The sequence below is a fragment of the Polyodon spathula genome, chromosome 2 (assembly GCF_017654505.1).
Source record: "Polyodon spathula isolate WHYD16114869_AA chromosome 2, ASM1765450v1, whole genome shotgun sequence".
NCBI lineage: Eukaryota > Metazoa > Chordata > Actinopteri > Acipenseriformes > Polyodontidae > Polyodon > Polyodon spathula.
Window position 1 is genome coordinate 51,385,944 of NC_054535.1, and position 12,497 is coordinate 51,398,440.

The window sequence follows — 12,497 nt, forward strand, 5'->3', positions numbered from 1 at the left end:
CCTACCAGAGGAAAAGCGTCAAACTCATTGTTGCTTTCGTTAAGACTGATGGTAATATAGTAAAAGGGTTATCTTTGTGGCAGATTAATGGTGTTTGATGTATACACAAGCAAATGCCTTCTCCTCACAAGGATAAACTACAAATATATTGTTTTTTGTTTGCTGCACTACTGAAGGACTGTCAGATTTCAGCAGAGTAAGGAGGGGAGGATTTTGCCTCTTTATATGATGAAGGGTTCAGGTCTATAAACATGATAGAGAATGATTTGAAGGAGGACAATCTCCTAAAAGCTTGGAGGGTAACAAATAAAGGACAGTTGAAAGATAAATTCTTTGCCACAGATGTATACCATAAAAAAACATGTATTAGTATCATATATAGTGAAAGAACGACAATTTAACTATTTGAATTGAAATGTTCAGAACAAACCAACTTACCACAGTGAGTGAGAATAAATGTTTTGTGACTCAAAAATATTTCCTAGGAAACAGTCAATGTTTGCAACGCCATGATTTGTGTAGGACACACCAGTTTTTTTCTGGGTCACAAAAATCTGACCTGGGCAAGAAAGTTGTAAAACTTTATCTGCGTCACTAACATAGTCATAAAACTTTTAGCCCACGATGACATTTAGAATTTTTTCTTCTTCAGATTGCGTATCTTGCCTCTTTGGGTGTTGCAAACCTTGGGGCAAGTGTGTGCCGCCTGATACAGAAGATTAGGACGAATGGACTTTGGTCCAACTACAGTCTGAAGGGGAGAAAAAGAAAGAGGTTGGGGTCCTTCCATTAACAAATAAGTCATCTGTAAGCTGAACAACAAATATTTTTAGTTTGATATAAATCTGAGAACCTTCTATTGTCTTTATTGTCTGGGGAGAAGAGCAAATCATTCTTAAATTCATGAGGTGGGACGGGAGGTAAAATTTACACCTGTTATTAAAAAGTGGTAAAACCATAGTTCATCAGCGAATATTTAATTTGAGTTTAGTTCTCAGCAAAATTGTTTTGTTTATTTGTTTGTGTTGTAAACATAATATTCTGGTTACATTGTTTCCCCATTTCTCTCGAGTTAGAGATCGGCACCAAACAAAAGAGGGGGGAAGAACAAGGTAAAGGACATTGAAATATAAAGCTACTGGTCACATGCAGGAAAGGTGGTTTAAATATGTAACCTGCAAAACTTGTTTATGTAAGTTACATATTTAAACCAATAAATTAAATAACAATATTTAAACCAATAAATTAAAACAATAATAGGCCGTGGGAGTTGAAATTCCTAAAAATTGTGCACCACGCGCTCGAACGTAAAAAAAATCCAAGCCCATTCCAAACCAATAAAAATGACATGTTTTGGATAAGTGTAAAATATGATAACCCCTTCCCCTCTTGTCAAATTAAAAAAGCACTTTGTTATATTTTTCAGACACCAACTGCTTCCGAGGTGACTGTGGACATGGAGTCCTTCTCTGAAGATGAGGGCAGTGATTAATGATTTGTAATTCCACAAAACAAGAAGCCTAAAAAGTGTAAAATAAATGTCATTCACAAAAGCTCTGTATCCTGTTTTATTGATATCTGAATGTTGCCATACGTTTGTGAGAATGTTGTGAGGATGTTGTGTGGATGTTGTGCCACAACGCTATGATGAAACGTTGTGGCGACATAAAACAAACCATCCGTCTGAACGTTGCTGCAACTTTTTACCAAAACCAAAGTGTAATGTGGCAACAACGTAAAATGGTTAGCTGGGTGAGGACTACCTTGATTGGTATTAACTTGCGTACTAGTTTAGTACCGTCCTCCGTACTAACCACTGGATCATCCCCAGTTAGTACGCTCTTTTTAGTTTATTGCAATTGACCCCTTTTGTCAAGTGGGTTGTTTTCTGATTCATACCAGGTGTGGCTAATCAGACTTACGAAAATGAATGCGCTCATCTTATTAGACCTCTGACATGGAGTCAAGGCATAAGCCTGTATGTCCTAAACAAAACATATACGATTACATCTGGCAGTGTACAGCAGCATGTGTAAACATTTTCAATTTCCGAGTACCTTAATCCGGTATTCTCTTTCAAATAACAAACGACAGTCTGTGCCTTTTAATACAGACGTGTGCATGCAATGTTCTGCTTGAATAATTTCAGGAGTCGTAGTACAGCAGCTCATACATTAAAGTGTTTTTTAGCTAACCAGGCAGACAGACATCCAGCCTGTAGGGCGAAAAGTCTTTAGCACATTATCAGCCACTAAGGGTCGCTACACTTGTGCATGCAAAAATACAAAATGTAAGACATAATTACTGGTCTACACTAATATCTACAACACATTGATTCACCTACTACAATTAATACGTCATTAATATGTATATAACTCTAGCACAAGGTGCAAGTAAACTACTAGATAACAATTGATTAATTGGTGTCCTTAGCTTCATTATGCTGCCCAGAAAAGCAACAAAATCATTTGCATTTTCAAAAAAAAAAAATTAAAATAAAATTAAATTACAAATTATTATTATTTTAGTCGTAGTAGTCATTCAAATTGTTTATACAAGTAAGCTACTGAGACGAATTTCTTAACTGAAAGTCATTCAGTTAAGAAAAATCTGTACTGAAGTGTAGGCGTTAGCTGCACTCTACATGCACGTGCTGTGATAACGGGACATCGAGGTTACATGCCCAGCTGCCTCGTTCCCTTCTGAAAGATGATGCAGAGCTCCTTTGACAGCATTTTATGTGCATGGCTTAAGCCACTCTTTCTAATACGCTCTTCCACTGGATGCAACCATCTCTTGGTGGAAGTGGTTTAAAGCAGAGACCACTGCTCTACTCCGGTGGAGATTCGTTTGCCTCTCCAGCTGGCGAAGAGTTTGAGAAATCAGCAGCTAAGAAAAAAAAAAAACTGACGTATACAGACCACCAACTACTCGAGATCCGCATCTAACATCACATAGGGGGGTTTATTTGAAGCATAATGAATACTACTGGTATAGGAAATGGTACACTTATACCTGACAATTTTACAGATTTCTATAATTTTAGTGAAAATGAGATTAAACCCAACAATGGCGGTGTGTCCTCCACCACGCATTTTCCAGAAAGTCTTTCTGAGATTCTTACTATCGCCGGAATGATTATCACCAGACAGCCTGCAGCTATTGATCGGACCACCCTAATAACTACTGCCGCGGGGATTCAGGGAGCAGAAGTTACCTCTGCTAATCTGGTTTTTGCCTTCTGGGATTCTCCCCTCAACCATGGGATAAATGTGTTTGTTGGGCTTGTGCTCTGTTTTACTATGCTGGGTCTGGGGTGCACTGTCGAGGTGAGCCAACTTGGTGAGCATGTAAGAAGACCCATCGGAGTCCTCCTGGCTCTCATATCCCAGTTTGTGATCATGCCGCTATTGGCGTTCCTCCTAGCGCTGATCTTCAACCTGGACGAGGTGGCTGCAATCGCCGTGCTTTTGTGTGGCTGCTGTCCCGGGGGAAACCTTTCCAACATCATGTCGCTTTTAGTGAATGGGGATATGAACCTCAGGTAACCCCCTAACCCCCCAACCGACCGGGTGTTTCCTATGACTGTCTGTATGTACCCCATATGATAGCAATGCAATTCAAAATGAGAAATTATCAACTGAAAAACATAAATATAATGCAAGATAATCAAAAGCCAGCAAACAAAACAAAAAACGAAAATTACAGTTTGTTTTAAATGCAAATAATCACATGTTTTTAATTTCAATATCTGCAAATGAAGTGTTAAAATATGTTACATCGATATTGTTTGCATTCTCGAATATATATTTTGATTTGCCATGCATTTGTTTGATGCAGCCTGTGTGATCCTTATTGTGATTCTTACCTATAATTGTATAGTGGCATAACACTATAAACAAAACATTTTACAGTTTATAGTATATATTTATCCTATGCTATATTATTCTTATTATTGAAAAACATAAGGCAATACTACTATTAATAATAACAACAGGTACAAATAATCAAAAATGACCCCAAATTAGCAAAAAGGTAGCACATTTTTTATATATAGCACAACATTATAGTATTGTGGATGTTAGTTGTACCTCCGGGTCTGAGTGACTAAACTATTTTCTTCTCTCCCCCCCCCCCCACCCCCCACCCCCTCAAAAAAAAAAAAAAAAAAAATCCCCCAAAAACAATACCACAGTATTATAATGACAATCTCCTCCACGGCGTTAGCTCTCTTCTTAATGTCCCTGTGCCTGTGGATTTATAGTCGCGCTTGGATTAACACTCCTGTTGTGGATTTGATGCCTTTCGGAGCCATCATCCTCACCCTGTTCAGCACCCTGATCCCGATAGGGCTGGGGGTCTTCGTGCGGTACAGGTATAACAGAGCCGCTGACATCATAATAAAGGTAACTAGAATCAGTTTTCATTCTAAAAATTCCGAATTTAAAAGTGTGTTATTACAGCAAGGTTTTTTTGTGTTGGTTTTCAAATCGATTTTGATCTTATTTTTGAAAATCTTTGTAATATTCAGTTAACAATTTATTATTATTTATTTTAAGCAATGTAAGATTACTTTTTTTTTTATTTTTTATCTGTGACCTCTTTTATACGAACTAAATTGGCTACCCCTTTAGTACCAATGTACTCTACTGCATTCTAGTGTGTTTTTTCTTTATTTCTTACATATACAATTTTTTAAAACAAAATATGCGATATTCAACATGTTTCCCATTAGGTGTATAATAACATATTGTGTATGTGTAGGCTATGTTTTTTTTTTTTTTTTTTTTTTTTTTTTTGCTCAAGATATTAAAAATCTTCGAAGACCATCAAACGCATTTCACTTGTGACCCAACCCAGATTTAAACAGACATCCAAACATTGTGAATAGCTCCTACTTCGGTGACTGTATTAGCTACAATGATGCTTGACTACTAAGAGGGTAGCAGTAGCAGTATATTACTGCATTGTGCGGTATGTATCTTTACCTTCAATTTTGCTTTCAGATATCCCTGTGGTCCTTACTAGCGACTCTGTTTATTCTCTTCATCTTGACTGCAACCATGCTGGGACCCGAGTTGCTGGCCACTATCCCAGCATCAGTCTATGTGGTGGCTGTCCTGATGCCCCTCGCGGGTTACGCCGCAGGTTACGGACTTGGCGCGCTTTTTAACCTTCCACCAAACAGCAAGAGGACAGTGTCACTGGAGACTGGCTGTCAAAATGTTCAGCTCTGCACCGCTATTCTCAAACTCGCCTTCCCACCCCACATCATCGGCGGTATTTACATGTTCCCTCTGCTCTACGCTCTATTCCAAGCGGCGGAAGCTGGCCTTATTATATTAGCGTATAAAATGTACAGAAAACATATCCTGCATAAGCAAGAACCTCTGGATGAAGATGACGATACGGATGTTACTTACAAAAAACTAAAAGAAGAGGAAGTCGCAGTAGATGCAGCTTACGGTTCAGTGACTGTTCACGACCCGAATTCAATAGTGATGGAACCTAGACAAAACGCACCTGAAATATAGCGGGTTTATGGCAAACACATTTATGGTTATCTCAAACCCTATCATGTGTAAGTCGGACGAGGACAAACAACTACATGGTATTATAATTATCACCACAGTATTGCTGCAGCAAGATATTGTTTTATTTCTTAGCTACTTATGTGGCTATGCAAATTGACCTCGTAATACAACGGCATATTAAAATACATAAATAAGATATAGGGCAAACTCAGATCACAAGTGCTACAATACACACTCATAGCATCGAGCAAATCATTTAATATTGGCTACATTCACAAGCATGATCTCGAATGCAAAATGTACAGCACTTTTTTTTTCTAAAAAATCAAAATGTTAATGGCACTGCACTTTCAACAATAACGAAATAATTTATGTTAATCAATGCTCCTCGCCCTTGTAGTTATAATGTTTGGTTTTTTCCTGTTTTCATAAAAAAAATCTGTGCACACCGCCATGGTTTATACTGGATATTGATCAAATCGACATATAAAACGACTGATATAACAAATCACGAGAAAAATATCAGTGAACAAACTGTAATGGAAACACACTTTTCATTTTATATTTACGTGTAATGATATGCGGAAATTAATAGGCACGTTTTACAGTGCGTTTTCAAATGCAATATATTTTACTGTTATTTTTTCAGCCCTGAAGAGAGTGAGATATAACAAGGTGTCAATTAGACTTCTATAACACTAAATGCGAAGATACTCGGTATCCTACCTGTCCTGAAGTTGGAAAGAATAGTTACCAGACATTACAGAAATTGTCCTATACTAGAATTATCGTCCAAACATTTTTCTAGGTGTATAACTATACCTATTTCTTTTTACTACCAGTCAATGAAATCCAGCAGACAGTCTGTTTGCAAAAAAACTTTACATTTTTTGTGTAAATTGTAAGTTGTTTTTTTTTAAGTATCAGCGGTTACAATGGACGGAATTAAAATTAATGTCAGTGTACTTTATTTGATTTACACGTTCAGAATTATGTTTAACACACGTGGGTACAGAATCACTGAACTATTACTACATTGTTTTAGGATCTTCTTGGGGGAAGAAGACTTATATACACTGTGCAATTGAGAACACATTGAACCCCCCAGTTTGTACGCTATTTTAGTTCGATGTAATTGATCACTGAAGGTTTATGGCACCTGTGTATTTAGTGAATGTACGGGTATGTACCAAAACAAAACGTTGGCTAATGCCAGAACTCCAGGATCAAGCTTGAAAATGTATCAGTTATCTATATCCAAAAGAGACCAAATGCATTTCCAATTGGCCAAAGACCTGGAAATTAAAACAGAATGAAATGTAATTGTTGTTTGCCTTTAGAATGAATGTACCTTTGACCCCTAGGGCCCTTTCCTGAGCATGCAAGCATCCACAAATGTGTATGCACTGATATGCATTATATGTTTATTTTATGTAGATTATAACACCAATAAACAAAAGTAACTTGTGTGTGTTTGTGTATGGTAGCTATCTTATCCATCACATGTCCATTAATTACTAAACAGGTATGCCTACCATTAATGACAACGAGGAGGCTATTGAATAGAGGAGTGAAGTATTTAATTAGACAATGATACTTGTTGACACCTTACCGTTTTTTAAACTAGCTGCTTGAGTACTTAAATTCACAAACTGCTTTTTTCCAGTTGGCGAAACAACATGGCGACTTATGGCGATGAGTCGGACAGCTATCTTTACTCTTCCTATAACCCGTACTCTTACAGATATTTAAATTCTAAACCCAAGGGTTCAAGTTGGCGACAAAAAAGCTACCTGTCAAGTTATGGAGACCCGGGGGAATATTTTGATAACTATCAAAGAGCGCAGCTCAAATCCCTTTTGTCACAGATTAATCCAAACCTGACACCGAGGCTAAGGAAAGCAAACACTAAGGACGTCGGGATCCAGGTGAACCCTAAAACTGACGCGTCTGTGCAGTGTTCCTTGGGTCCCAGGACCTTAGTAGCGAATAATAGAGAGGCCCTGAGATGGAGAAGACAAATGACTCCGATGCCAGGGAGCCCTGTGAACAACCTCGCCCAAACCGTGCGTTTTCCCAGGACACTAGCCTTGTACTCTCCCATTGCTGCTAGGAGGCCAGCCTCATTTCTTGACGAAGGAGAAAAACTACCAGGGGATCCACCAGAAACTGCTGAAAAGGGCAAACGCACTTTGGAAGAAAAAGAAGCCCCGCCAGCAAACGATAAAGCCAGCATGGAAAAGCCCGACGCTGGTGTCGGTGCAACACAAGAAAACAAATCCAATGGCGCCCGGAAAGAGGGACAAGATGGTAACAAAAGTAGGGCGAGTGTGAGATTTCAGGTAAGCACTAGCGTATGTGTGAAACACAATGCATTAAACAAGAACTGTTGCAAAAACTCTGGTATGAGGAAGATAAATAAAATAAACCATGGTCTAGTTTTAAACGGCCTGTGCTATATTTGACACAGACAGACACGTGTTTTATTTAAATTAAGAAATGGGAACAAAGCCAAGTTACAGTATTTAGTAGGCTTGAGTGCAAAGGTAATTTTTTTTTTTTAATGTATAGGGGCTAGAACAAGGAGAACCAAACCTGCCGAGTCGATTTGAGCACCTGTATAAAATATACCAAAGGAGGTGGATTTGGGGCACACGTGTTGCAGAATAAAGGGATACCCTTTGGAAACCAACGTTTTTTATATTCAAGATACAAGTGTAGGATCTGACTGTCCCATTTCTGGTTGTATATATTAAAGTGGAACTACAAACATAATAAAAATGAACTAACCAGTTGACTAGGATGTTGCAAAGACCAAACGAGAATAACACCTACACTTGCATATAACCAGCATAAATGGTTAAGATGAAATCAATTTTAATTTTGGCTCTTGTCCCAGGGCTACCATTACTCATCTAGGTGCTAGTCTTTATAGTCAAATGTATTAACGTGTACTGTACTGAAGCATATTTCTAAACAGTTTATAAGGTTTAGATAATATATGAAAAATAATTAAATATGTATGCACATTGTCTTGCAGTTCCTGGAACAGAAATACGGCTATTACCACTGTAGAGAATGTAATCTACGCTGGGAGAGTGCATATGTTTGGTGTGTACAGGGCACAAATAAAGTAGGTTAGGTTACAGCAAATTCAGTATTTTCATAACTTCCATGCTTTGGCAAGAACAGGTTTAATGTACTGTCTTCCCCTCTGTCCTGAACAGGTGTATTTCAAGCAGTTCTGTAGAACATGTCAAAAAGCTTTCAATCCTTATCGTGTTGAAGACATTACCTGCCAAGTAAGTCTGACTGTGCAAATAAGTAATTGTTACTGTTGGTGTGTTACACTTTTATTGTCATGTACAATAACATGAAGATCAACAACCAATCGCCAGTACATTTGTCGACCTCTGCTGAAAAGACCAGGATTGAATCGCAGAGGTTGTCGCAAGTCAGAATTGATGGTATTGGTGGAGTTTGTGTGATGGTCAGTACCACACCTGATACGCTGGCCAGTGTTGACTTCTCCCATTTGGTTAGATACATTTTACATATGTAACTATGTTTTTACATTGCAAAGTCGTGGTTGTTGCAGTTTTCGCCATGTCATTTATACAAATTGTTTCCCAGGACAATTTAAAGGGTTAATCTAGAATTTGTATTTATTTTGCACCTATGGAAATTTTTAAACAGTGATGGTTTTGTACTAAACCCTAGTTCTCAAATTCCTCCAGTTTTAGTCAATTTAAAAAAATGGATTAAATGTGCCCCACAATACAGCATTGCACCTATTCAAAAAATGGCTCTTTACAATTGCAGCTTTTTTTTTTGTGTGTGTATGTATTCAATTTTCCTGTACAGGTCTGCAAACGGGCCAGATGCATATGTACTGTGACTACACGACATGTTGACCCCAAGAGACCCCACCGCCAGGATCTTTGTGGGAGATGCAAGGGCAAACGACTCTCTTGCGACAGCACTTTCAGCTTTAAATATATTATTTAAGTTTAATGTTTTGCAAAAGATCCTGCTAGATTACTGAAATCAAACCTTTTGAAAGATTACAAAAGAATTGTGAAGCTGGGATAAGTGTGCCTGTATTTTTTTTTGTTTTGAAAGCAGGATCAACTACTGAATGTGAAATAAATGGCGATTAATGGACACAATGGTAACTACATTTTTTTTTTTTTTTTTAAAACTACATTACTCATTGGAAAAAATGTGGGGCAGACATGATGTAACTAATCTACACTCTTGCTTTAGGAAGCAAATGTTGCAGTGTTACAATGTAACTTTATTACAGTGAGCACTAGCTACCAATCTTGGCTACTGTGTTTTTCTACAAAGCTTTTTTGTAATCAAACTAAAATAAAGTCTATGATACAATGGGCAGGGTAAACACATAGTAGGTATTTGCATAAGTATTGTACCCTACCACTGGGCACCTCTCCTCACTTCAGATTTGTTTTGGTGTTCATCTACCAGTGTAAAAGGCATATGGTAGATGTCAAGCATCTCCAGGAATAATTTAAAGAAAGACCAGAACTGAATGTGGTTACAATAAGTGCAGTTAAGTTATACTGAATTAAACCCTAAAACTACAAATGTCTCCAAACTAACTAAAATGTATTTGCTTCGCTAATCCTATTCCTTTTAAAACTGTTAATGTGACTAGCAAGAAACCACCAGAGATAATGCAAACTTTTTGCTGATAACCACACAACGTCCATCAATGGGCTCAGGTTGGTAGATGATATGACAATAGCGCAGATGAGCAGTGTTTGTAAAATGAAGTTTGAGTAATTATACTGTGTAGGCTATGTAAATTTGGCTTTATGTAGAAGTTTGTACAGTGTCCCTATTCTTGCATGCTATTGCGATTAGGTCAGTGAGTGATTTAGCCAGCCCTGTACTTACCTTGGTAGTTAAAGGAGGTAATTTCCTCCATTATCTCTTCTGGGAGTTGCAGCTTTAATGAAGGTGCTACTGTGCAGAACCATCTTTATAATGTGAATATGGTACTGTATGTACCTCACTTAATTTGCTTTATTCTATTTGATCTCACCACTTCTGGCAATAAATACAAGAATGTATTTAATAAAATCATTACCATGGATCCCAAGAAAGTGACAGGAAGCGCCCCCAGTTCTTCACAGAACCTAATCTTTTGGTGTATTTAAAAAAAAAAAAAAAAAAAAAAAAAAATCCTGAATAAACTTTAATTCTCTGATTTTTAAAATCCTCATAGATGCAACCAGTAAGGATTATATTTTGCACTACATGAATGCGCTAGTACACAGATCATTAAATAGCCAGTGTATAATAACAGAATTAGGAAGCTTAGTGTTTTCTGTCACATGTGTATATACAACAGCACATATGGTTTCATGTGTTCATATTTTTTTGTGCTTAATGTTCAAATGATTATTAGTTTACCTTGGATAAAGGCATCTAAATAATTTACAGAGACGAGGGAGTGTGAACTTGTCATCAGCTGCAGAGTCACTTACAACAAAATCTCACCTGAAAAGCAGAGCACAAGGTTAAGTGACTTGCGCAGGGTCACACAATAAGTCCAGTGGCTGAGCCAGGATTTGAATTGGGGACCTCCTCATTACAAGCCCTTTTCTTTAACCACTGGACCACATAGCCTACCTACGATTACAAACAAAATAAAACACATGTATGTCTGTGTATAATCTCATTGCAATTAGTGCATACTCAGTTTCCTAAATTCAATTTGAAGAATTAAAAAAAGTGTAATTATGTTGGATTGGAAAATGTTACAAAATATGTAGGTAAACACAGTCTTTGCATGCAGTTTTCCATTCATTTTTAATAAGGCTCACCAACACTTAACTGCTGTTGGCATACTGCCTGAAAGGAGTGGTAATCAAGGGTTTAAAATACATTTACTTGTATTAGCACCAGCAATTATATCACTGCTGCCATTTCTTCTGTTAAATATCTCAATTTAGAATATGCAGAAGTTTCAAAGAAAATGCTAGATAGTAAAAGTTGCTGTTCCTGGTACCTAGTCACTTCACCTGTTGTAGTTCAAACTCACTCCAATGGTCTAGCTACATTCAGATTATGTAATTTACAGTAAAGGTACCAGGAGCTGATCTATAGTGTATTTATTTGCATATCCTGAATTAACATAACATGAACCAAAAGATTTTCAGCACAATAAAATAAAACAAGGGGGATCAGCAATAATGGTAATTAAGTTGGTTTGATGTAAGAAAATTGGATTTGAAACCATTGGCTAGCACTCCTTTAAACTGCTCTTGTGTCAAAGGGATGTTGTGGTGTTAATGTTTTCTAGTATAGCAATCAGTGGTTAGGAAGGCCGACCAGTAGCTATTGCAAATTAAATGGACATCTCTTGCAGAAAGGATAGAACTGGGTCATTTCTTCCAAAAAAACCAAGAACGAAAGTGGTGCATTGTGCTTTACATCGCACTAAAGCCCCCTGGTATTATTGCAGTATCCCTTTCAGAAACAGTTTTCAAAGCTGCCAACCAAAGGAAAATCTCAGATTTTAGGTATCTAGTAAGTTTGGTGGTTTCTGTTGTGCACATATCTTTATATAAATCGGTGACTGTGCTCTCTTCATGGTAGAAGAATTGCCATTGTCCAGTAAAAGGTGTTCAACGATGTATAGATATGTCTACATTGGAGTATGTTTAAATGTTATGTTGCCAGAATTCACTTTATCGAGACAACTGAATAAAACATAGACAACAACTATATGGCTGAATGAGAAAAAGCTTGTCCACAAAAAAGGAGCAAATGGCCTACTTTCTGATAAATGTAGAAATGCTGACAGACACAAAAACAATTTAAATGACTGCAATTACTTTTCAATTATGTCAATCGTTCCAGTTGAAATGTTTGTCATTTAATTTATTCAGTTTCTAACTATTTCTAAAATTAGCACCGTTTTATAACTATGGA

General features: G+C 37.3%; 3 protein-coding genes across 3 annotated transcripts in view; 2 read left to right on the forward strand and 1 right to left on the reverse strand.

The window, feature by feature from the left end:
- The window catches only part of LOC121326748 (polyamine-modulated factor 1-binding protein 1-like), a 14,971-nt gene extending 11,708 nt beyond the window's left edge, over positions 1-3,263 (reverse strand). The window contains exon 1 of the mRNA XM_041270199.1: positions 3,218-3,263. Within this exon, the coding sequence (XP_041126133.1) occupies positions 3,218-3,263 (46 nt within the window). The remainder of the gene's footprint in view (positions 1-3,217) is intronic.
- On the forward strand, positions 3,263-5,544 carry LOC121298013 (sodium/bile acid cotransporter 4-like). The gene is made up of 3 exons (XM_041224702.1): positions 3,263-3,544; positions 4,196-4,406; positions 5,007-5,544. The coding sequence occupies exons 1-3, from the start codon at positions 3,303-3,305 to the stop codon at positions 5,532-5,534; spliced, it is 981 nt and encodes a 326-aa protein (XP_041080636.1). The 5' UTR covers positions 3,263-3,302; the 3' UTR covers positions 5,535-5,544.
- A 1,660-nt stretch (positions 5,545-7,204) lies between these two features.
- LOC121298005 (zygote arrest protein 1-like) lies at positions 7,205-10,078 on the forward strand. Its single transcript, XM_041224690.1, has 4 exons — positions 7,205-7,876; positions 8,575-8,667; positions 8,762-8,836; positions 9,399-10,078. Exons 1-4 carry the CDS (start codon positions 7,214-7,216, stop codon positions 9,540-9,542), a joined length of 975 nt encoding a protein of 324 aa, XP_041080624.1. The 5' UTR covers positions 7,205-7,213; the 3' UTR covers positions 9,543-10,078.
- The last annotated feature ends 2,419 nt before the right edge of the window (positions 10,079-12,497 follow it).